The sequence below is a fragment of the Procambarus clarkii genome, chromosome 41 (genome assembly GCF_040958095.1).
Source record: "Procambarus clarkii isolate CNS0578487 chromosome 41, FALCON_Pclarkii_2.0, whole genome shotgun sequence".
NCBI classification, from domain to species: domain Eukaryota; kingdom Metazoa; phylum Arthropoda; class Malacostraca; order Decapoda; family Cambaridae; genus Procambarus; species Procambarus clarkii.
The window spans coordinates 21,801,090-21,827,677 of NC_091190.1; the positions used below are offsets into that span (position 1 = coordinate 21,801,090).

Below are 26,588 nucleotides of genomic sequence, written 5' to 3' on the forward strand. Positions count from 1 at the left end.
ATGAGAAACAGCAAAACCTTGTACTCACCTAGTTGTGCTTGCGGGGGGTTGAGCTCTGGCTCTTTGGTCCCGCCTCTCAACCGTCAATCAACAGGTGCACAGGTGTAGTGGAACACTTGTGCGAGACTTGAGGAAGTCGTTGCCCGGTTTATAACCCGTGTTGAGTGTGACTTACAATACAGTTCCATGCTTGCGTGAGTGTAGGGAGACGAACAATTTGGCTAAAAAAAATGTATTTTGTCATGGTGTCAAAACGTTGAGGACACAACAATACACTAGAAAGAAATTTGGTTTAACAAGAAGTTTATTCTGATTTATTCTGATTGATGAAATCACAGCGCCTATATAACCCTAGTAACCCGTTCTCGCAAATTTAATAAGTCAATATTGACTTATTAAATATGTGCATAGGTGACATACTTAACATAATAGATACCCTTAAAAAGATTCATAGAAAATACCGACCTTACCTAACCTTGTTAGTATCTTAAGATAAGCATCTTATTGCTTCGTAATTACAATTATTACCTAACCTATAATAGGTATAGGTTAAGTAATAATTGTAATTACGAAGCAATAAGATGCTTATCTTAAGATACTAACAAGGTTAGGTAAGGTCGGTGTTTTGTATGAATCTTTTTAAGGGTATCTATTATGTTTAGTATATCACCTATGCACGTAGTTAATAAGTCAATATTGACTTTACGAATTTGCGAGAACGGGTTGAACCCTAGATAACATGGGTTCAGAACAGGGCGCTCCTGCCTCTTACAATTAATAGACCACTATGACATTGCCTTACCTGCCATGGAAGACAAGCAAAATGCAGTTGTCATATACATAGATTTCGCGAAAGCTTTCGACAAGTGTTATTGCACACAAAATGCGATCTCGGATTATCCAGCGTACAAAGTTCAATCCCCAGGGTATTCCAGTACTTTCCTCATCCCCATATCGGACACAGACAAGGTTAAACTATAGTACCTTATCATCCATTGCAGATGACACTAGGATTTGTATGAACGTAGACAATATAATGGATACAACAAATCTCCAAATTGATGTAAATCAGGTCTTTCAATGGGCCACATGGAAAAAAGGTAAATGTAAAAACGAAAACTACATATAAAAAGCAATCAAAACACACATTAGAACGGAAAAGCAATATACAAGATCTGGGAGTAATCATGTCGGAAGACCTTACCTTCAAAGAACACAATAAAGTAGCCGTCACAACTGTAAGAATAAAATGAGAGGTTGGATAACAAGAACCTTTCAAGCAAGCGATGCCATACCAGTGATGATACTTTTCAAAAAAACCCTAGTGCTCTCTAGGGTGGAATAGTGTTGCACACTAACAACGCCATTCAAAGCTGGAGAAATTGCTGGCCTGGAGAACGTGCACAGAGCTTTTAGTGACCAAATCTCCTCAATAATACATGTAAATTATTTGGGCTGCTCAACTTTTAAATCTGTGTTGCCTAGAGCACAAGCAGGAGAAGCTCAGTGGATGGTGATCAAGCAGAGATTTTTATTGTTTACCCTTCTCTAGATGATGGTGACCAAGGTCAGGGTGATGGTGACTAAGGTCAAATAGAAAGCCTAAGAACCCAGAGCGGAAATCTTGACATTTGAGCTGCAGTGGGAGTGTTTTTGTTGCACCACAGCTGGCAACACTGCGCACAACGCGTTTGGTGTGTGTGTGTGTGTGTTCTCACCTAGATGTACTTGCCTAGGTGTGCTTGTAGGATCGAGCTGGGCTCCTAGCCCCGCCCTCCGAACGTCCTTAGATTAATGCAATAACACATTTCTTAGACTTTTATCATATTTACATTAAACACTCTGAATCGTATGAGCTTCAACAGCTTCTGCGTCTAACCTTTTCCACATATTGACAGCTCTGACACTGTAAAAGTTCTTTTTGACGTCCGTAAGACACTTTTGCGTTTCTAATTCCCATCTACGACCAGTCGTTCTGCTGTTTCTACCTTTAAACAATGTTGCTTTGTCTACTGTATCTATTTCCCTTAGATATTTATATGTTGTTATCACATTTCCCACTATTTCTCCTTTCCTCCAATACGGTTAGGTACAGTTTCCTCAGTCGTTCCCCCATAGCTCAATCCCTTCAGCTCAGGAACGAATCTAATTGCTTATCTTTGGACGTTGCCCTTTGTCAGGTAAGGGTTTCGTGCTGAGGAAGCATATTCACGAATGGATTTCACCTTCGGTGTATATAGGGCCGGAAAGTCCATTTGTTCAAGTTTCTGAAGGATACACGTACGTTGGCCAGTATGCCGTATATGCAGCCCATGTTATTCTGGCATCAAATTTGGGGTTATGTCCACTCTCTGGTCTTTCTCCCTTTTTTGACTGAAGAATCTGTCTTCCCTTCATCCTATTCTGCTCTACTGGTCTTCGCACTCCGGTTCTAGTCGTCATAGGTTTGCATGTGGTTGGGTTAAATTCTAGCAGCCATTTTTAGACAACTTCTCGAATGTGTCCAAATCCGCTTGCAATGCCTCACAGCCTATCTCTTTGTCTGACTCTTGTCACCATCCAAGGAAATTATTCCCACAATGCAGCCCATGTAGTTGTTCGCCACGACCAAACAAACTCCGTTAAGGATCCAGTTCCTCTTTTACCAGCAGTGCCACACCACCTCCTTATCCGCTCTGAAGTCTTCTCATTATCTGGTGTGTGTGTGTGTGTGTGTGTGTGTGTGTGTGTGTGTGTGTGTGTGTGTGTGTGTGTGTGTGTGTGTGTGTGTGTGTAGTGTGTGCGCGTGCAGTGTGTAGTGTGTAGTGTATGTGTTCGCCTGCGCTTTTGTGTGTACATTGAAATGGTGTAGTTTGGATGAGGAGAAAGTATGCATGCATGTGTGTGTGTGTGTGTGGGTGTAGTGTGGGGGGAGTGAACCATGAGCGAGTAGTGTGGGAGTATTGCCCGGGCCACCTATTATGACACTGATATGTGGATTGCATGTCTGACCATGCCAGCCAGTGCCACCAGCCTTGGCAATTTCTCCACCTCTCATAGTCCTCTTGACCGCGCACTCTCCCTCCCCACACACACACACACACACACACCCACACACACACACACACACACACACACACACACACACACACACACACACCCACCCACACCCACACACACACACACACACACACACACACACACACACACACACACACACACACCCTCCCACCATCACCAACTCCTAGGGATATGCAGCACACTGGACATATCTCCTGAAGTTCAAACCAACCGGATATGAACTATTTATGAACGGCTGGGCTAACATAACGCCCGCCTTCAGAATGCTGAACAAGGAGTCGTTCGGGACCACGTGCACCACATACATCAGACCAGTTCTGGAATGTGTGGCGCCGGCATGGAGTTCAAGGATTCAGTGAAGTATACATTACGTCAAGGGATGCAGAGATGAACTGGATATACATAATCAACACACACAACATACATAGCAGGGTTGATAGGTGGGGTAGATACGTATACATAGGTATTCATGGTAATAGACCATACACACACACAGCATACCTGCAAAATATATATATATATATATATATATATATATATATATATATATATATATATATATATATATATATATATATATATATATAATGTCGTACCTAGTAGCCAGAACGCACTTCTCAGCCTACTATGCAAGGCCCGATTTGCCTAATAAGCCAAGTTTTCATGAATTAATTGTTTTTCGACGACCTAACCTACCTAACCTAACCTAACCTAACTTTTTCGGCTACCTAACCTAACCTAACCTATAAAGATAGGTTAGGTTAGGTAGGGTTGGTTAGGTTCGGTCATATATCTACGTTATTTATAACTACAATAAAAAAATATTGACCTCATACATAATGAAATGGGTAGCTTTATCTTTTCATAAGAAAAAAATTTGAGAAAATATATTAATTCAGGAAAACTTGGCTTATTAGGCAAATTTGGTCTTGCATAGTAGGCTGACAAGTTCGTTCTGGCTACTAGGTACGACATATATATATATATATATATATATATATATATATATATATATATATATATATATATATATATATATATATATATATATATATATATAATATTCCTGAGACTCAGAAAAGTATTCTCCCTAGTGGCGGTGCTTAGCAGGTTGTTCCACCCGCCAACAACGTCATCCTGAACCTGTTTCATACCTGTTGTGTACCTGTTGTCTTTCCAAATTAAAATGTGTCCAAAACTGAATACCTTAAACTTCTAGTTTATTATCCCCCTTCACTTACACACTCATTCCCTTGTGCACCTCTTCATACATCCTACGGGCTGCATCCTGGTGTGTGTGTGTGTGTGTGTGTGTGTGTGTGTGTGTGTGTGTGTGTGTGTGTGTGTGTGTGTGTGTGTGTGTGTGTATTTAGTATTTGTATTTGTTATTTGTGTCTGCAGAATCGAGCTATTAGCTCTTTTACCCCGCCTTTCTAACCATTTTTTTCCTCTATATGTCTCTATTTCTTCTATATATGTATTCACCTAGTTGTGCTTGCGGGGGTTGAGCTCTGGCTCTTTGGTCTCGCCTCTCAACTGTCAACTTCCCCCCCCCCCCTCCCACACACACACACACACACACAGGAAGCAGCCCATAGCACCTAACTCACAGGTACCTATTTACTGCTAGGTGAACAGAGGGCATCGAGGTGAAAGAAACTCTGCCCCATTTGTTTTCGCCTCCGCCGGGGATCGAACCCGGAACATTAGGACTTCGAATCCCGAGCGCTGTCCACTCAGCCTTCAGGCCGCGCCAATGACGTGGTTGCAGTGATGATATGGTTACTACACGACTCCCCATCGAACCTCTCCCCTCCTCGTTATCGGCCACGATATTGGGACTTATTCTCTACATAAAAAATAGTGAATTTCCTCTTCCACGGCTATACCCGGCTTCTCCCATTCCTTCCCTATTCCTATTCCATCTTACCCCCCTCCCCTTTTTAACCCCCCCCCTCCCTCACACTTCCCCTCCCCCCCTCCCCCAAGGATGCTGCTCTCCCCCCCCCCCTGATCGTTATGGCATTCCTCGGAACATAAGACAGAAGCTCACAAGCACATCGAACTCTGACATATTGCGTTTCCACATGACCGACTCTCGGATTGAAATATATTTTTATCCATTTCCCCGATTTTAATTTATTTTCCGTTCCTTATTTTTTTATATTGAGGTATTTCGAAATGTTCTAGACTGAGTTATCTCTCTCTCTTTATCTCTCTCTCTCTCTTTATCTCTCTCTCTCTCTCTCTCTCTCTCTCTCTCTCTCCCAATCGTATGTAAAATTTATAGCAAGGAATAAACGTAAATAATTGGGTGCTGTGCCTTGATTTCTCGTCCTTCGTTTACCTGTCGGTTTTGGTCCCTTGTGCGTCGTTCCTCGACACTTGTGCGTCGTTCCTCGACACTTGTGCGTCGTTCCTCGACACTTGTGCGTCGTTCCTCGACACTTGTGCGTCGTTCCTCGACATTTGTGCGTCGTTCCTCGACACTTGTGCGTCGTTCCTCGACACTTGTGCGTCGTTCCTCGACACTTGTGCGTCGTTCCTCGACACTTGTGCGTCGTTCATTGTCCCTTACGCGTCGTTCTTCGTGCCCTTATGCGTCATTCCTCGTCCATTGTGCGTCGTTCTTCGTCCATTGTGCGTCGTTCTTCGTACATTGTGCGTCGTTCCTCGTTCCTTACGCGTCGTTCCTCGTCCCTTACGCGTCGTTCCTCGTCCATTATGCGTCGTTCCTCGTCCTTTATGCGTCGTTCCTCGTCCATTATGCGTCGTCCCTCGTCCATTATGCGTCGTTCCTCGTTCTTTATGCGTCGTTCCTCGTCCATTATGCGTCGTCCCTCGTCCATTATGCGTCGTTCCTAGTTCTTTATGCGTCGTTCTTCGTCCATTACGCGTCGTTCCCCCAACCCTTGTGCGTCGTATACCGTTCACTCACTATACGTCGTGTGTCCTGAGGCAATTCACCCATATCCCGCTGAGCGTTGTTACTATAGCCGGCCAGGCAACGTCTGACGTGCGTTGATGTACATCGTTAGTCGCCATGCTTGCGTCTTTTACAGTACGTCATCAGTGAGTGAGTACTGACGTCATCAGTACGTCAGCTCATCCTAAACAGTTACATTTGTATCTGAAACTCCATTAAAATGTATCCTGGTAGTGGCCTCATCCTGCTATCCTCCCCTTCCTTAGCCGTGATACCTAAGGCGTCTTAGATATCCTTAGCAACCAAGAGTGAAAAAAAATCCCATTTTCGACTTGTGAACCAGTGAGCTGGGTGGCTGATGCGAAAGTTGTCTCTTGTGATGGCTGGTGTGTGGGGGCAGCAACTGAGCCGATTGACAGAGGATGCTGTGGAGGGGTTTGCTGTTCTAGGAACGATGCTGTTCGTGATGGTCATGGAATGCTGTGCAGGGGTATAATTGTCATTAGGGATGTTGTTCAGCGAGGATGTTGCCCGATTGGGATGATTAGTAAGCTTCTTGTTCAGCGAGTAAGCTTTTCAGGGGGATTCTGATCAGTGGGAGACTGTCAAATAATGATGATGGTGAGGATAATCGCACCGTTAGAAATGGTGATGGTAGGATAATGGTGAGAGATGATAATGATGCTGATGATGATGCCTAACAATCGGTTAAAATAACTTTCAGTAACTCGGTCTAACAGGCCCCCGTTGGACCAAGCCTGTTGGTTCAAACTCCAATAGGCTTGGAGTGGCTCGCAGGCTCACTACTACCCGTTTGGTACGGTATTTCTTGTAGGATATAATGCCTTGTACACCTGCCTGTGTTTACCAAGTGGCCTGGTTGAACTTAATTGTATTTTAAAGTTGTATAATGAAGTTGAACGCTGGTCTTCCTGCGATTATTTCAGCACTCAAGTTGTTAAAGATATTTGTTACTGCCTAAGACAAGTTCTTGAGACTCATTAAGACGTGGTAAGCCAATTATTGAATCTTCCAGTTCGTGTAAAATTAAGTACCTTGATGCATTGATGACTTTCTATCTTGTTTGGTGCCCGAAATTCTATTATTAAGTTTTGAGATGCCATTGTTTGAAAGAGTCCAGCAGCCCTCTGCTGATCCTGGTGTGTATGGGAGTTAGGTTAGTGTACACCGGGTTGCTTCCCATTGGTGTCAAAGGCTGAGGATGTGCTGTGCATGTTTGAGGATGTGGTGTGTATGCTTGAGGATGTGGTGTGCATGTTTGAGGATGTGGTGTGCAGGCTTGAGGATGTGGTGTGCAGGCTTGAGGATGTGGTGTGCAGGCTTGAGGATGTGGTGTGCAGGCTTGAGGATGTGGTGTGCAGGCTTGAGGATGTGGTGTGCAGGCTTGAGGATGTGGTGTGTATGCTGGACCGTCCGAGGAACGGACGGGCCAGGTAGGCACTAGGAACTACTCCGGTGATCTTGTTCATCTGTTCTAATCAATCTGTTTTCCTTTCAGGTATGTCCTGCGGGGGTCGCCATGGTGATGTGTGAACGCTTTCTTCACGCGTTTGGGATTTTCATTTGGCGTGTTTTTTTTCTGGCAAATGGTAAGTGTCTATAAAACATGTTTTTTTCAGAATTTTTTCAACATTTTTTTATTACTATTTATTTCAAAAAGTGCTATATTAGGCATCCATGGCGCAGGATATCTTAGAATTTTGCTTTCTAGATTTTTCTGACCCGATTTCCAAGCGATAGTACTACAAAAGGAAGATTTGCACACAGAAATCACCCTAACGTGATAATTCAAATGAACAAATCCACAAGGGCCGTGACGAGGATTCGTCCGGGCGTCTGGGATGCTCCCGGACGCAGGTTCGAATCCTCGTCACGGCCCTTGTGGATTTGTATAAAAGGAAGCTTTTTTTTATCAGAGTTAATCAGTGTATCTTCCTTGTGGCCATTTTGAGAAAAAAAAAGTCATTTTTGTTATCGGATTTCTGTGTTGACATTATGTTGTAAGTAGTTACATTATGTAGTATACATACACAGTATACACAGTATACAGTAGTATACATTAGTAGTAGGTAAGTAGTTACATAGTATGTTACATTATGTTGTGGTGCCGTGAACAAATAAGCGAAACCTCATCAAATTTATAACGCACAGTACATGTTAGATTACACCTGATAACTCTGTTCACCTAGGAGTATATAGCTAACGGCGAGTTAAGCAACTGTTGGGAGTTGCATCCCGGAAAAGGTCAGTTGCTGACTTAGGTGAGCCCTCAGTAAGTCTAAAAAAAAAAAGGCTTAATGTCCTCGACTATAGGAAACCATACTCACCCTTCCCTTATATGCCATCACCCTTCGTCCACCCCTTATACCCCCTTCGTCCACCCCTTATACCCCCTTCGTCCACCCCTTATACCCCCTTCGTCCACCCCTTATACCCCCTTCGTCCACCCCATATACCCCCTTCGTCCACCCCTTATATTCCCTTCGTCCACCCCTTATACCCCCTTCCTCCACCCTTATACCCCCTTCCTCCACCCTTATACCCCCTTCATCCACCCTTATACCCCCCTCATCCACCCTTATACCCCCCTCATCCACCCTTATACCCCCTTCATCCACCCTTATACCCCCTTCCTCCACCCTTATGCCCCCTTCGTCCACCCCTTATATTCCCTTCCTCCACCCTTATACCCCCTTCGTCTACCATACCCATTTCACCATCACGTCATCACACACCCTTTGTTTAGCTCGTCAATAAGGGGTGCCACGCAGGTGCCTTAACCAAAGTGAAGACCGAGGCTAAGATGACAGTCACAACACTAGATATCATCTTAGTTACTCAAGAGGAAGTAAACACTTGAGGGACCTAGATGTAACGAAGGCAGTCGGACCAGACCAGATATCACCATGGCTGTTGCAGGGAGCCTTTAGGGAACATTTTTTTTTATTTTATTTTATTATTTTCTACCACAGACGTGGCCACACATTTACAATGCTAACCAGCATATATACATTTTCTTCTGTCCTCCATGGACAGGGTTAGAGAAGTGTTAAACATATAGTTCAAGGGTTTATTGAACACTCAACCACAGAAGGTGATTCGGTGCTTTTAAAATGCCAAGCTAACCTAGGGAACGTTTGTCATCCGCTAACTAGGATCTTCAATAGAACGTTAGAGGCTGAGAACTCTAGGAATCTTAGAAAAGGCACATGAAGAACCAGACAGAGATGGGACAATTAGGAAACCCGGAATTATAGAACCAGTCTCGCTAACAGGCATTCCGTACACACATGAATCACAATAGCGTGATGGATCAAATGAACAAATCCACGAGGGTTCGAATCTACGTCCGACAAACCATGTCGAAGTTCAGTCGATTAAGGCGGCGTCTGGGATCCTCTCGAACGTAGGTTCGAACCCTCATCACGGCCCTTGTGGATTTGTTCATGCATTCGTACAACGCACTGGAGAAATACCCGAAGAGAGAGAGTATTGAAACACCTGCTAAGTGCAGACTTTATATCGGAAGGATCAGATGGTTTTAGGAGCAGAAAGTCATGTCTGACAAACTTTATGGAGATCTACGACAGGAAGGAGAGAGATGACGGGGGGAAAGGGCGGACGTGGTGCCAGGGTGGCTGTTGATCCTCGGAACCACGGCAAGATAACCCACTAAGGTAAGATTACCATCTTACCTTAGGTTATCGACTTGAGAATGGTCCAGGACGGAGCGAAACGTCGCCGTCCCTTCACTTTCTAGTGTGTGGTCTGGTCGAGATAACCATGACATGCAAAGTTATATAAAGACTGTAGGATATTGCAGCAAGACTTGTAGAAGCTGCAGGAATCAGCCAATCCCCCCCCCCTCTCTCTCTCTCTCCCCCCCTCTCTCTCCCACATACCCAGCCCACCCATGTAAACCACACCCAGCTATCCCTCCCCCTCTCTCCCTCCCTCCCACCATCAGAGCCACAAGCAGTGGCTTGTGTTCTCGGTCAGAGCTCGGCCCGTGAAGAGGCAATTGAGAACGTAACTGAAACCTGTTCTGGTGCACCCCCCCCCCCTTCCCCTCTACCTCCCCTCCCGTGACCTTCATCTCCCATGTATTGACCCTTCACCCCTTCCCCCCCATGTCCACCACCCACGCTACAGTCTCCCATGTCCTACCGATCTCACTGGTGTTTTATATACTGTACTGTATGTCACAACGTGGGTGACGCCACTGCTCACAGCGTGGGTGACGCCACTGCTCACAACGTGGGTGACGCCACTGCTCACAGCGTGGGTGACGCCACTGCTCACAGCGTGGGTGACGCCACTGCTCACAACGTGGGTGACGCCACTGCTCACAGCGTGGGTGACGCCACTGCTCACAGCGTGGGTGACGCCACTGCTCACAGCGTGGGTGTCGCCACTGCTCACAGCGTGGGTGACGCCACTGCTCACAGCGTGGGTGACGCCACTGCTCACAGCGTGGGTGACGCCACTGCTCACAGCGTGGGTGACGCCACTGCTCACAGCGTGGGTGACGCCACTGCTCACAGCGTGGGTGACGCCACTGCTCACAGCGTGGGTGACGCCACTGCTCACAGCGTGGGTGACGCCACTGCTCACAGCGTGGGTGACGCCACTGCTCACAGCGTGGGTGACGCCACTGCTCACAGCGTGGGTGACGCCACTGCTCACAGCGTGGGTGACGCCACTGCTCACAGCGTGGGTGACGCCACTGCTCACAGCGTGGGTGACGCCACTGCTCACAGCGTGGGTGACGCCACTGCTCACAGCGTGGGTGACGCCACTGCTCACAGCGTGGGTGACGCCACTGCTCACTCCGTGGGTGACGCCACTGCTCACTCCGTGGGTGACGCCACTGCGTCGTCACAGGCCTTCCGATTAAGTTAGGTTAACTTAAGGTGTTGGGCATCAAGCCTATCAACTGTAGCTGGATCATTAAGGCGGTGACAATAGTTTACTGTCCAACGAGCAAGTACACTTGATTCTTGAGTTTACCTTAGCCCTGGACTATGTTCAAAATTGAAGTGAACTCCACGTGAACACCGAAGAATTAGGTATATACATCCTGTATACATCTCTCAGTGTATATTCATCCTGTCAGTCTCATATTGTCCGTCAAAGAGACAATTAGGCGAACGGCAGTCTAATGTGAATATAAATGTATATATATATGCATATATAAGTGTATATGTATATATAATTGTACACATGCGTAATCAAACTCTCGGTATACTGATTAGGCTTTGATTGGTAGGCTGCATTACACACCGACTCGTCCTCCTCCTAATTAACTCCATTACCGTTTAAAATCAACGGGAGGCGGGGGCTTAACAGAACAACGGCATGGTCAGCATAGCAGTTTAATTACACATAATAATTATGCCATTTATAAAAATACAATGAAAATAATTTTTTTTAGTATATATATATTTTGGGACATAAATGATGATTCAGCTGTCAGGGAATCCCGCTCTGAACGACATCAATCATCATATTAACAATGATAATATAATGAATGTAGTTAACATAATACATTTAAATTATACATTCACGAGTGGTACCATAGTAAGGTTAACATTTAACATTAACGTCAATAATCTTCTCTCACATAAATTATCAATTATTGTACATATATATCTGTCATTCGCTACTAGACACTTGTCATCCCGCATACATCACCATATGTGTTCTTTATTGTTATCTCACACAAGTGGCATATTCTTATCTTAGTGTTCTTACCTTGACGTTCTTCTTAGGCCTACCTGCATAGACACGAAAGCAATCATGAGGACATACAGGAACAGTGCCATGCTCCCACATCAATCATGAGGACATATAGGAACAGTGCCATGCTCCCACATCAATCATGAGGACATATAGGAACAGTGTCATGCTCCCACATCAATCATGAGGACATATAGGAACAGTGCCATGCTCCCACATCAATCATGAGGACATATAAGAACAGTGCCATGCTCCCACATCAATCATGAGGATATATAGGAACAGTGTCATGCTCCCACATCAATCATGAGGACATATAAGAACAGTGCCATGCTCCCACATCAATCATGAGGACATATAGGAACAGTGTCATGCTCCCACATCAATCATGAGGACATATAGGAACAGTGTCATGCTCCCACATCAATCATGAGGACATATAGGAACAGTGCCATGTACCCTCATCAATCTCACATCAATCACTCATATCCCACATGTGTTCCAACCACTGAGTTAAAGCACAGTATTTAATATTTCGACAATTCCTTATGTGATTTCTCCAATTGCTAAGTGCCATTATTCATTTATTTTTTTCTACATTTATCACTAGCTAGCAGAGAAAATATTTCATCCATTCAATCATCGCAGAACACACCTTGTTGATCACTGATTAGTTGCTCATGCAATGACGCTTGTGCAATACGCTTTGCCTGCTTCATTACGTAGACTTATGCCATTATTCTCACACGTAATGCTTTCACCATTTATTATTGAACAAATGTACAATTACAGTTGTTTTTTGTACCCCCAGTCATCTGATACAGTAATATTTTCCCATGCTTTCTGCCGTTTGAAACCCATTCCATTCTCTCCTCTCGTCTCTGCTGCAATCAATCATTTTTATGCAGACCTCGTCAATACCTGCAGGGTTGTCACAAGTCTGCACAACACCTCACAACACACGCAGGGTTCGACGCTACAGCTGCTGCGCCGCGGTACTAATCCCACAGTGGGATTGGAATCCCACAATCCCAATCCCACTGAGGTCTGGTCGGGGACATTAATTCCCAGAAATAGCACAAGGTACACAAGTACGACCTTGCTTTGTAGACATGGAAATGCCAACATTTATGCATGAAAACGTTGACAAAGAAAATGTGAGTGTAGAGACTCCATTCTGAGGTATACCAAGTTTATTCTGAGGTATACCAAGTTTATTCGGAGGTATACCAAGTTCATTCTGAAGTATACCTCCATAATAAGGTATACCAAGTTTATTCTGAGGTATACCAAGTCTTTCTCTGGGGAAGAAAGGCATACACGTTAGGTAAGGTAATTATGAGGAGAAAGCGCAAAGCTAATATGACTATTACTTACAAGGGATATGAGGTGCCCAACCACTTGAACCATCGGGGATTGAACGCCGGCCTGCAAGAAGCGAGGCCTCGGCTGTGCCGACCAGTCCAAGTAGTTGGGCACCATAGAGGTTAGCTTTTAGCTGATTTCGAAAATTTAAGCCCTCAACCTGCCGAGAATAGTTCTCTCAGAGAACTTTGCATATACACCATGCCACTTAAATGGGTCGGAATTTAAGAGAGCTTAGCTGGTGTGGGTCCTATGAGTTCCCGTGTCCGGAGGTTTAAGACAAAATGCCGGCAGGTATGTTATATAAATGGGGATAGCAGAGGGTATATAGCTGCTATATATAGATATATAATAGAGGGATATTAATGGGCTGGTCAGACAATAGTCTCATAGTACCGTGGGCTCGAATATTATCTCCAGGAGAGGGGAGGATAGTACAGTCCTTAATTTCAATGGGGGAGTAAAATCTTAGTTTTCATAGGCACTTTAGAATATGCACTGGGCATAGTCAATGGTTACTCCCCTTTTTTTTAGAGTAAAGAGGATGGAGATGCATAGGTGAAGGGAAGTATAGAAGTGGGACTACGCCTTCAAGCCGTCAGATTGTCATGAGATTATCCCCTACCCCCGACACCCACCATCCCCCATCACAACCACCATTCTCCACCACAACCAGGAACTCACACCCACTACAACCATCCCTCATCACCGTTCCTCCAGCTGTTATGGGGAAGATAAAGACTAATGTGCCCCCCCCCCCCCACCCATCACAAGTGTGTCCTCTGCTGCTCACATGTGGAAAATGATCTTGTGTGGGGGGGGGAGGGGGATTTTTTGGTTGGTTGGTTAGTGTGTGTGTGTGTGTGTGTGTGTGTGTGTGTGTGTGTGTGTGTGTGGGTGGGGGTGGGGGGGTGGTGTACTCAAGAAGTATTGTTTACAGGGTTGAGCAATGACTTTTATTTCAACTGTTCCTCGTTCTAATCTTTGTAAAGCTGTTTATTGGATTTGCCTGAACTATCTCTTCTTGAAGCCATTACGACTATGACGCTGATGGAGTTTTTTTCCAGTCTGTCCTCCTAAGATTTCCCAACGTCAACAAAACGGTCAATTTTAGAGTGTCCTGACCCTAACCTACCAGAGGACCCAAAACAGAAAACGGGACAGTACGTCACTTTCGCGAGCCGCTTCCATTTTCTAGTACGACCATTTTTGGCCTTATGTGACGCATACGAGCGAAAAAAAAAGAGACATTCTTCGTAGGAGAACAAGTTGGTTTTTCCTGGTGTCTCGAGATGCCTTTAATGTCTTAACGTTTCTCATCTTGAACATTTGCCCCCTCTATCTACTCTCTCAATTCCCCTTAGTATCTTACACGTTATCATCATATCCCTCGCTGATTCGTCTTAGTGTCGGAGTGGAGGGTGTGTTTAAGAGTCCAAAGAAAGCTGGGTCTTAGATGTTTACTTGTTTAACATATTATGGGCATTCTTTACAAAAAAAAGGAGGAAGTATGCTGGAAATGTATTCCAAAGAGCCGAGGATAGCTAACCTGGCGTCACTTCCCTTCAAAACAACCCTCGTTATTTAATGTCAGCCTTTACAGAGTCTCCAGTACCGTCTGGTTCTATCTACCAGTTCCTCCTTCCAGTCCCAGCTACCAGTTCTACTTCCAGTCCCAGCTACCAGTTCTACTTCCAGTCCCAGCTACCAGTTCTACTTCCAGTCCCAGCTACCAGTTCTACTTCCAGTTCCAGCTACCAGTTCTACTTCCAGTCCCAGCTACCAGTTCCTCCTTCCAGTCCCAGCTACCAGTTCTACTTCCAGTCCCAGCTACCAGTTCTACTTCCAGTCCCAGCTACCAGTTCTACTTCCAGTCCCAGCTACCAGTTCTACTTCCAGTAACAGCTACCAGTTCTACTTCCAGTTCCAGCTACCAGTTCCTCCTTCCAGTCCCAGCTACCAGTTCTACTTCCAGTCCCAGCTACCAGTTCTACTTCCAGTCCCAGCTACCAGTTCTACTTCCAGTCCCAGCTACCAGTTCTACTTCCAGTCCCAGCTACCAGTTCCTCCTTCCAGTCCCAGCTACCAGTTCCTCCTTCCAGTCCCAGCTACCAGTTCCTCCTTCCAGTCCCAGCTACCAGTTCTACTTCCAGTCCCAGCTACCAGTTCTACTTCCAGTCCCAGCTACCAGTTCTACTTCCAGTCCCAGCTACCAGTTCTACTTCCAGTCCCAGCTACCAGTTCTACTTCCAGTCCCAGCTACCAGTTCTACTTCCAGTCCCAGCTACCAGTTCTACTTCCAGTCCCAGCTACCAGTTCTACTTCCAGTCCCAGCTACCAGTTCTACTTCCAGTCCCAGCTACCAGTTCTACTTCCAGTCCCAGCTACCAGTTCTACTTCCAGTTCCAGCTACTAGTTCCTCCTTCCAGTCCCAGCTACCAGTTCTACTTCCAGTCCCAGCTACCAGTTCTACTTCCAGTCCCAGCTACCAGTTCTACTTCCAGTCCCAGCTACCAGTTCTACTTCCAGTCCCAGCTACCAGTTCTACTTCCAGTCCCAGCTACCAGTTCTACTTCCAGTCCCAGCTACCAGTTCTACTTCCAGTTCCAGCTACCAGTTCCTCCTTCCAGTCCCAGCTACCAGTTCTACTTCCAGTCCCAGCTACCAGTTCTACTTCCAGTCCCAGCTACCAGTTCCTCCTTCCAGTCCCAGCTACCAGTTCCTCCTTCCAGTCCCAGCTACCAGTTCTACTTCCAGTCCCAGCTACCAGTTCTACTTCCAGTCCCAGCTACCAGTTCTACTTCCAGTCGGAGCTACCAGTTCTAGCAGCCAGTTGCTAGCCCTGCTAGTGCAGACTGGGTTCTCCCTACTAGACATGGGTATAACGTACACAGGAGCACCTGAATTAAATCCTTGGCTATTAGGCTGGCATAGAGGCGACCGTCTGCAGCATATTGCAACACTTAGTCGTGTCCCTGTGTTGAAGTGTGCAGCTCGCCAGTACACCAGAGCTGGCCACCGCTGCTGCTGCTGAGTGTACTGCTGCTGCTGCTGAGTGTACTGCTGCTGCTGCTGAGTGTACTGCTGCTGCTGCTGCTGAGTGTACTGCTGCTGCTGCTGCTGAGTGTACTGCTGCTGCTGCTGCTGAGTGTACTGCTGCTGCTGCTGCTGAGTGTACTGCTGCTGCTGCTGAGTGTACTGCTGCTGCTGCTGCTGTACTGCTGCTGCTGCTGAGTGTACTGCTGCTGCTGCTGTGTGCTGATGGTTGCAGAATGACAAGCTTAACTTCTTCATCTCGAGAAACTGCTGCTGCTGGTATGAGACCAACACCCTGTTCAGTTTTCCTGTTGTACAGCTAAATCTGCTCTCTCTCTCTCTCTCTCTCTCTCTCTCTCTCTCTCTCTCTCTCTCTTACTGCTGTTGTTTACACAGTGCTGTTGCTACAGCTGCTGCTGACGCTATACCCTTTGCAACCACTCATGTTACTGCTGTTCTGCTGCCTCTACTGCTGCTCCGGAACAGCAGGCGCTGAGGTTTAGGATTAATGAGGTACATGGAATCGCTACACTCCCTGTCCTGGGATTACGGTACAACAGCCCACTGTAGTGTACACCAGCCTGAGCTTGTGAACAATACACTCGTCTGGGCTTGTGCATTATACACCCGCCTGTGCTTCGTAAGTATACATGTGCCTGGGATTTTGAAATATACACCTGACATTGCTCTTGAAGTATGTACACAAGCCAGTACTGAAGAATACACCCATCGTAGCTACACTCCCCCCACTACAGCTGGCTTACTCTATGTGCTTGGGAGAGTTGTACTCATCATCAATCTTTATTCTACACCTGACACTACACGCGACACTACACCTGACAGTGGGAGTCACATACACGCACCACACTGCCGCTGTTCGGAGGCTTGCGAGTAATTGCATGCATGAAGGGCCTCGGGAACCTGCTGTATTTGCTCATTTGTATCGAACGAGCGCCCGCGTGCCCGCACCTCGCACGCTTGAGCTTACTTACAGATCATGCAAGCACTCGGAAAGGCCTACAGGCACCCAGGAAGGCCTACAGGCACCCAGAAAGGCCTACAGGCACCCAGAAAGGCCTACAGGCACCCAGAAAGGCCTACAGGCACCCAGAAAGGCCTACAGGCACCCAGAAAGGCCTACAGGCACCCAGAAAGGCCTACAGGCACCCAGAAAGGCCTACAGGCACCTAGAAAGGCCTACAGGCACCCAGAAAGGCCCACAGGCACCCAGAAAGGCCCACAGGCACCCAGAAAGGCCCACAGGCACCCAGAAAGGCCTACAGGCACCCAGAAAGGCCTACAGGCACCCAGAAAGGCCTACAGGCACCCAGAAAGGCCTACAGGCACCCAGAAAGGCCTACAGGCACCCAGGATGGCCTATAGGCACCCAGGAAGGCCTACAGGCACCCAGAAAGGCCTACAGGCACCCAAAAAGGCCTACAGGCACCCAGGATGGCCTATAGGCACCCAGGAAGGCCTACAGGCACCCAGAAAGGCCTACAAGCACCCCAGAACGGCCTACAGGTACCCAGGAAGGCGTACAACACTTTGAAAAGTGCTGTAGTGCCTTTTAGCATTCACGTCTGTATGGTAAAAAGAATTGGACCAGATAGTAAGGCAAAGAACGAATGGATGGGTGTGAAAGGGGGTATTAATGGGGTCTTCCGCAGTTACTTATATGTGATATGCCTGAAGTGGATGACTAAGGGGATACCAATAGGATATTTATTCAACATTAGAAAAAGACTTGGGTAAATACAGATGTGAGCATTATGCTTTTTTCCTTGCTTCTTATGTATAGGCCTTCTGCGTTTCATTTCATAGTGACAGTTAATGACTGGTTCAACATGGGTGGAAATAAATAGGAGATACTGAATCGTCCTAATTGGTCTTCTGCAGTTTCATTCTTGTGTTTAATATGCAATCATTTAACTAGAAATATTCAGTCTTTGAAAATGGAAATAAATATGAAGATGGGATCAAATGTGCAATCATTAAAGACCTTTTATGCCCTCTGTAATGCTTTTTGCGCTACCGCTCGCAGGATGGGTATGGGGTGCACAATAAACTAGCCGCCTCCGGCGGCAACAATCAAATCATTGAAAATGGGATTTAAATAAATAATCATGGAAAACGGACCGTATGAGGAAAGCTGAAGAATATAGCTAGTTGATGACATCACTGAACATTAAAGATAACAGGAACCGTGCTTCTCCGAGGTAACTAAATTTAGGGATGACGGAAGGGGCCCTTTAATCTCATTGGGAAAATATCAGGAGACGGGAGACAATCTTCGCTCTCGGTGACGTGCGATGGAAGCCGACCCATAGCGAGGTTGCTGAACTTACCTACGGGGGAAATAAATAAATGGAAACTAGAAGCAATAGTTTATCTTGCCTATGGAGGAATAAAATTTAAGGACACGACGCTACGACCTTGTGTGTTGCTGTTTTACTGAAAAAAAATCATGATACAATGACCGTGCGTCGGTGTTTCATGGTAAAAATTCACGACACAATGACCATGCGTCGCTGTTTCATGGTGAAAATTCACGATACAATGACCATGCGTCGCTGTTTCATGGTGAAAATTCACGACACAGTGACCATGCGTCGGGAAAAGCATGGTCATTGTGTCGTCTCCCACTACTCACAAGCACCCAGAAAAGGCGTGTAGGCCAGACATACAGGTCAACGCACTAGGCATGTCTTGGTGTGCGTGTACTACTCAGTGAGTGCACGCACACGGGAGCAAAGTCCACTTAGAATATTCCCATGCGTACACCCATCTTGCAAGGTATAAACTAGCGCCAGACACGGACGCACGGGATCTCCTGAGAATATGCTGACATGTATTGATGTATAGGATAATCGTACATTAACGACAGCATGCGACACACGCATACACACACACACACACACACACACATGGGGGGCCTCGTAGCCTGGTGGATAGCGCGCAGGACTCGTAATTCTGTGGCGCGGGTTCGATTCCCGCATGAGGCAGAAACAAATGGGCAAAGTTTCTTTCACCCTAAGTGCCCCTGTTACCTAGCAGTAAATAGGTACCTGGGAGTTAGTCAGCTGTCACGGGCTGCTTCATGGGGTGTGTGTGTGGTGTGGGGAAAAAAAAAAGTAGTTAGTAAACAGTTGATTGACAGTTGAGAGGCGGGCCGAAAGAGCAAAGCTCAACCCCCGCAAAAACACAACTAGTAAACACAACTAGTAAACACACACACACACACACACACACACACACACACACACACACACACACACACACACCTCTGAAGAGAAGGTACTTCTAAAACTTCCCCCTGTAGTATAATTCCTCAAAACTTACCACTGGAACCCGTGGAGTTGCAATAGTACATTCATGGCCACCCTGAGTAGTAGTCCCCGTGTCACTGAGGACTGTAGTTAATAGGAAAATAAATGAGAACGATTATAAGCTGAGGATTACTGATAAAAGTTAATGTGCGAGTTCTAATGTTATTTGAACTCGCAACTCGAATTCAACCCCTGAAAACGCAAAGTATTGGAGATAGGGACAAGGGGAAAGGAGATCAAGGAACTGCTCAGCTTGAAAGAGATGCAGTTCCTGTATTTGGGAAGGAATAACGGCCTTGTGGTTGTCATTACACTCAATGCCGAGACACTATCTCACCCAAAGGCAAATGTAAACTGGATAACATCAGCAACATACGCAGAGAAATATAACAAAATAAATCCACAAGGACCGTGATGAGGTTCGAACCTAGGTCCGGGATGATCCCAGACGAACACTCATCACGGCCCTTGTGGATTTGTTCATTTGATGTATAACGCTATTGTGATTTCTGTGTGTATAAAAAAATTACTTCAGGCACTTGTATGAGAAGTCGTAGAGAATGCAGGATCAGCATGGTACCCGCTCTGGAAGGTGTAAAAGAAATTCGTGAGAGCTGGTTCCAAACTCAAGAGACATGGTATGCTGATATACCTTATATTATAGGAGAAATAAAAGCAAAAGGAGACCTGATCGAAGCATACATGATACTCAGTGGTAGAGAGAACAGATGCAGACAAGTGGAAGCTGGAAGTTTCTAAAAATTAGAGGAATGTAGGGAAGTGTTTTTTCACTGTACGGTGGTGAACAAATATATTGAATTAGATGAACAGATAGTAATGATTAGCTTCATTTAAACTTAGGTTTAGACAAAGTCTGGAATCAATAATGACGAAACTACCCATCAGAAAATGAAGAAACTACAACATTTCGGTCCATCTTGGACCATTATCAAGTCGTGTAATAAAACAGAGGAAGGGACAGGCAAATAAATGAGGTAATAGAGTGAGATCAGAGGCGAAGAGCAGGTAAGAATAAGATAAAGGTAAGACTACCTTTAATCTTATTCTTAGAATAGGATGAGCGACATTCATCCCATTCATAGAAGGGTAAGGTAAAAGGTGATGAAGGTAAGAAATAAGAGGAAAGGTAAGAATAAGAGGAAAGGTGAGAATAAGAAAAAGGGGTAAGACTAAAAGACAGGGGCAAAGCTTAACTCGGATCACGTTTGTTAAGAAGGTTGGAACATTTATGTACTCTGAAAGGGAAGAGTCAACACCAGCAAAGTCCCCCAAGTTTGGGCATGTCTGCAGGTAGAATCAAAGTGCCAAAAAAATGCAAAGAGATGGGTCCCAGGAGCTCCAATTCGATCCCCCGTAAGCACAACTACAAGAGTACGGATAGGCGAGTTAACACACGTGTTACCGCTTTTGTACCGCTTTCCCAGTCCACACCCCTCCCTTACCTGGCCTCCCCTCCTGTGCCAAATTTCCCCACCTCGCCCATCCCCCTTCCCCCAATCCCCTCCTCACCATTTCCCCACCTTACCCATCACCTCCACCTCACTATCGCTGGTCTGAGAGTCTCTCCCTGTTTTCATTACGGTGAACGCTGTACATAAACAACATGTTAGGCAGAGGGACTCCTGACAATCTAGTGACAGCGTTTCAACTTCCAGGTATCAACGTTGTTTCCAATACCAATGACAAATCCCTGCTCATGGGCACACGGATCCCTTCACACAGTGCAGAGGACAGCAGTATAGAGGTCTGACTCCTTCCTCCAACTCCAGAAAGTGTGTGTGTATTCCTGTATATGTAAATCTCTTTATGTATGTGTACATGAAAGGTTAAAAAAAAATGAGAACCAAAGAACCCATCGATTTGTAGAATCCACTTCCCCTGTTCACTTAAGATATTTATATTTTAAGATGCGGCTGCATATCTGACTCCATAACCTGGTGATAGATGTGAGTAGCACTGACACGACATCTGATCCTTTTATGAACTCCTGATTGGGAATATGGTCAGTTCAGTAAGAATTATTAAATCTTTTGCCACTTTTTAGACAAATGTGTATCGTGTTGATTCTGGTGCCTGAGGTGGAGGTTGGGATTTATGGCTCAGGTGCGCAGGCTCGGACACCTAAGAAGTGAAGTTTCCCGGTGTAAGAATCCAACAGAATTACTAGACAGTTCGGCTTTCTAGCCACCTGCTACTTCCAACAACCCCCACACAATCACTAACCATATACAACGATTGTCACAGGCTGCGACCCACCCGACTACACTCCACACTGAAGCAGCTCTCTGTAACCATGGGGGGGACAGACGACAGTGTATGAAAATACTCGTTAGTGCAGTATACAGGTCAGGCCACGTCTGTGGTAGAAAATATACTAAACAAAAATTTAAAACAGACTCTCGCCCAGATTAAACAGTTACACACACACTCCCTCCCAACCTATAGCTACCATTCCGACGCACCAAGCACTTTCTAATCTAATTTTCTCTATATTCCCTGTACCCATCCACTACATATTTTTCCCACTCAATAACCACATAGTACCCAGCCACCCTCCCTACCCATTACCTAAAGAGTGGCTCGAGATTACCAGCGGCGTCCCTCAATGGTCAATATTAGGTGCAATTCGGTTCTAAGTCTCAGTGAATGATGTAACATTCGGGAAAACTGTATATTCTATCCTCCCTTTTTTTTTTTACCGACCATTCCTCTGCTAAATATCACGACATATTGATATCGGATGTTGCAAATCTGTATTCACGCCTCGATGGAGTACTCACAGTAGCTATCAAGCAAGTGGCATAATTTTGGGGCACTCGGTCTCACAAATTTGGTCCGATTTAACAAAGGGGAATCGAGACACCAGATACAATTTGCGATACCTTCATCTTGCGGATTTTTAGTTCTGCGACGAAGAATCGACCTAGTAGGTTTGTGGGGAGGGGGGGAAGAGTCCGTCGACAGCTGGAATGGCTCTGATCATTTTGATAACGACTGGATAGTATAATTTCGTAGTAAAGGATTGTTACGTGTGCAGTTGGGAAGGGATTGTGTAAAGACGTCATGAAGCCATCTGGCCATCTTGAAGTGTCTGGCTTCCAACCTTAGATATTCCTTATTATTACTATTATTGACATCTTTATTGACAAAATTCATTACAATTTTGCCTAATCTGAGGATTTCGATTAAGTCTTATTAAAGTGAAAATAATGCTGGTATTCACTGTCACGCAGGACAGAGGGTCATAAGACAATAGGTCTAAACTGTAGACGGAAGTACATATATATCATGGTTACAATCAATGTTTTAACGTATGGATATGTGAAAACAACTTCTTTACTGTGCACTGCCACACAAGGGCAGGGATAGACATATAGATACATTAGTACATTTTGTATTAGTCTCTCTTGTAGACGTTTTACTCTATATGGTCGGGAGGTTTGATTAGTGGTTCTAGCATGACGCTTCCCTCTATTTCTTATGTTCTACTTCACTTGGGAAGGAAGTCTAAAAATTAAATGTAACGTTCATCTTAAAAGTATATAGACCTGACGATAAGAGATAAAGTTTCGTTGAACCTGTCAGCATCATCAGTGGCAGAGGGTAACTGGGTACAAGTTAGCTAAAGCTACAGGAGTGAAGTTAAGCGTTGATTGAGTCGATAAATATACAGGGCAGACTGTGCACGAACAAAGGAACACAAATGTAAACTAAGTACCAAAATAAGCCACAGAGACAAAGTTTTCCATGTTAGAATAGCAAGTAAATTAAAGGTGATAAGACGTCACGTAGAGGAAGGAAGGAAGGAATTATCAGGGGAAAACGCCAAGCCATTACGACTATATAGCACTTGGAATGGATCAGGATAAGGATTTGGGATGGGACGGGGAAAGGAATGGTGCCCAACCACTGGGACGGTCGCGAATTGAACGCCGACCTGCATGAAGCGAGACCGTTGCTCTACCGTCCAGCTCAAGTGGAATGGGGGTAACGTAGAGGAAGCCAACTCTATGCAGAGCTTCAGAAGTAGACATGACAGAACCCAGTAGACTCTGGAACCTATATGCCAGTCAATTATGAATTGAGAGGCGAGACTTAAGAGCCGTAGCTCACAAGGCGAGCACAACTAGGTGACATCTTGGCTCCCTCGCCACGCCCCACCTGACCTTAAGAAGAGCAGAAGTTCGCGTGTGTGTGTTCACCACTGGCCACACGCAAGCGTTACACCTGGCCACACGCGAGTGTCACACCTGGTACACTTCTTCCTATTCCATACCCCTTACTTTCCCCTCACCCTCTCCATATCTCCCCTTCTCCATCCCAGCCCCCATTACTCTCTCCCCTCTCCAATCTTACCCTTTCCCTACATGTTTCCATTGCTAGACCAATGAGTGTTCCGATGACCCGGAAGGCCGTTGAAGTTAACTTCTGGAGAACAGGAAACGAATTTAAGTATTTCTTCCAATAGGAATATTATGTGAGCATGGTGGGCCTCAAAGCTCTGTCCTCCACTTCGGTTTACTCCTGGCGGAAAGTCAAGCTTTGGTGGTAAACTTAACCCAAAGGCAGAGCAGCTAAAAGGATTTCATCGTAGGGCTGCAAGAGTGAGGATGACTGTGAGACCCGGGATCTAAGGGCCATGTGTGTGGCTAGCAAATGTCTCGAGGTAAAGACTGTGATTGGTAAATTGATCACGTTAATATAGTTGTTTAATCGTGTTTATGTGCGGCCAACTCATTGTCAGCATCAGTGGGATTTATTCATAATCAGGTATGTCAAGCCTGGCCCCCGGCTCGGCTTGGAGTTAAACTCACAGTATACACACACCAGATATACTCCCACCAGGTATACTCCCACCAGGTATACTCCGGGTATACTCTACTTCCTTGCGGGCTATTTTCTCATTTGCTACTCCACAACGATGCCTCCGGAACTGCTAACGCAGGCATTAGCACATTCATAGTAGTGAATACTGGCAATATTACTGGAGGTATCAGTGGAGCAAATGTTATTGACCTTCACAGCCTGACTAACGCTAAGCGTCACAGCTTGTGATTAACGTTATCGGCCCTTATATTACCACTTGATCTAGCTCACTACTGGCCCTTGGCACTAATATTGGCACTCATCACGAAGCGCTGGCTGCCACAGATGCTAATATCGTTCCTTGCGGTTTCAAATACCAGAATTCTACTATGACATTTCGACTCTCGCTAATACCTTGTTACACATCAATCATTGGCACTGGAAATGGCTACTCTTGCCGGATTTGGCTCTCATTCTCAAATCGATACCGACACTGGCGGCAGTGATCAGACTGGCACTCGTTACCACGGGGGATGAGCCTTTCAATGTGGCACTTCGGGTATTGCTATCATTCTAATCACCTTGACAGCTGTAGACGAATGACAAGAAAGCAAATGTTGATGTTTTCCTTGTGAGGACTTTGTGTACAAGCTCTTCTCGAGGCGCAGTGAAGAAAGCGTCATTGATTACGGGCATCTCTATGACAGCCAAATTGATCAGCGTTTTCAATTGCCTGGAATTGGGAATTAATTCGTTTCAAAGTGTATAGTTATGTCAGGTGACAGACTGTCATGGTAGTTTAAGAAGGCCAAGGTAGGTTAAAACCATCATTAGACGGTAAAGAAAGGTTGGGGAATAATAATGCAGGCAAAGGGTGGTGACAGCAGGTCGTAACAGACTTGACAAATCATGACAGATAATGGTAGTTGGTCACGGTCAACCATGCCACTGTTGTGAAGGGGTCACAGAAGCACCATAACGAAACACGTTAAACGTTCGTAGATCTCGTAGCTCAGAATTTGATCACTTAGTTTCAGGTGTTTTCCACCAGTCCATAGCCATCAACCTTTAACGCCTCTGTCAAGAACGTTTTTCACAATTGCAGAGAATAGCGTGACTGAAACAAAGAAACCAACCCACACACATGAGTGTGACGAGGTTTCAGTCCGGCCTGAGCAAGTCGTGACGCAGCGAAAGTGGTTGATTGCTTGATTGACGAAGATTAAGCCACCCACCTGGTGGCACGGGCGTGAATAGCCCGCAAGTGGTAGATATTTCTTTTTTTTTTTTTTTTGAGTGGATGTGATCTTTGGTCGTGGCGCAGCGAAGTAGTTAAGGGAGTCGATCTAAAGCAAATAGGGAGCATGAAGTGAAAGGAGACGAGGGGCATCTGGAGAACTAAAGCATCTTTAGCTAGGGTTTTATGCATTAATAGATTAATACACATGTACACTACCCGAGAGTGCGTAGCGCATCACTTAAGGTTCAGCTGGTCGCTACAAACACCCACGGCAGTTCGTACATGATGGCAAGTCACAAATTGCAAAGATAAACAAGTTGCCCTCTCAACAATGCACTGGAGGATATATATATATATATATATATTATATATATTTTATGTTCAAAAATATATATCCTGATGATAGTTCTTGAAAGGCATGATATCTGAGGTGTTATGGGGGGATAACGGTGTCACTGCTCATTCCACAGTATGACTGTAGAATAGACAAAATAATACAAATCCACAAGGGCAGTGATGAGGGTTCGAACCTCATCACGGTTCGGCCCTTGTGGATTTGTTCATTTGATGCATCACGCTATTGTGGTTCCTGTGTGTAAAATAATAGTCCATTTGTGGACACAGAGTGGCATGACTTACAGAACACTACTACCAGAGAGCTGTTTATCGAAATCATAAACGATCGGATCAGTCCAATCACTTGGCTTGGCCTGTAGATCGATGACCTTGCAGGGTCGGCGTTCGATCCCCGATGGTCCAAGTGGTTAGGCTACTAAGTGGTATGTAGTCATACTGATTTAGTGTTTTCGCTAGATAATTACCGTACCTTAATACCCAACAGACTCGGGCCCATTTAGAGACAGTGACACTTGGAAGATTCTATAAACGCTTCGAATCAAATGTAACATATATTATCTTCGAAAGATAAAAAGCATTGCATATATTAACGTGTTTTTTTAGCCGAGAGTGCCAGACCCTGATCGGTGCCCATTCCCAGTGGATACCCAATACCCCAACACCACTCCCACACCCACTCCCACACCCA

General features: G+C 45.4%; 2 protein-coding genes across 2 annotated transcripts; one reads left to right on the plus strand and one right to left on the minus strand.

Moving 5' to 3' along the window:
• Positions 1-6,530: 6,530 nt before the first annotated feature.
• Positions 6,531-11,832, minus strand: LOC138373168 (keratin, type I cytoskeletal 9-like). Its single transcript, XM_069339191.1, has 3 exons — positions 11,762-11,832; positions 10,238-10,877; positions 6,531-6,683 (listed from the first exon to the last, which is right to left on the minus strand). Exons 1-3 carry the CDS (start codon positions 11,830-11,832, stop codon positions 6,531-6,533), a joined length of 864 nt encoding a protein of 287 aa, XP_069195292.1.
• A 1,563-nt stretch (positions 11,833-13,395) lies between these two features.
• On the plus strand, positions 13,396-15,951 carry LOC138373169 (uncharacterized). The gene is made up of 2 exons (XM_069339192.1): positions 13,396-13,405; positions 14,747-15,951. Exons 1-2 carry the CDS (start codon positions 13,396-13,398, stop codon positions 15,949-15,951), a joined length of 1,215 nt encoding a protein of 404 aa, XP_069195293.1.
• The last annotated feature ends 10,637 nt before the right edge of the window (positions 15,952-26,588 follow it).

Coding starts and splice junctions, on each gene's coding strand:
- LOC138373168 (XM_069339191.1), bottom strand. CDS start 11,832: ATGGCACTGTTCCTGTATGTCCTCATGATTGCTTTCGTGTCTATGCAG. Junction 10,878..11,761: donor GGCCTAAGAAGAACGTCAAG/GTAAGAACACTA, acceptor GTGACGACGCAG/TGGCGTCACCCACGGAGTGA. Junction 6,684..10,237: donor GCAGTGGCGTCACCCACGCT/GTGAGCAGTGGC, acceptor ACCGATTGTTAG/GCATCATCATCAGCATCATT.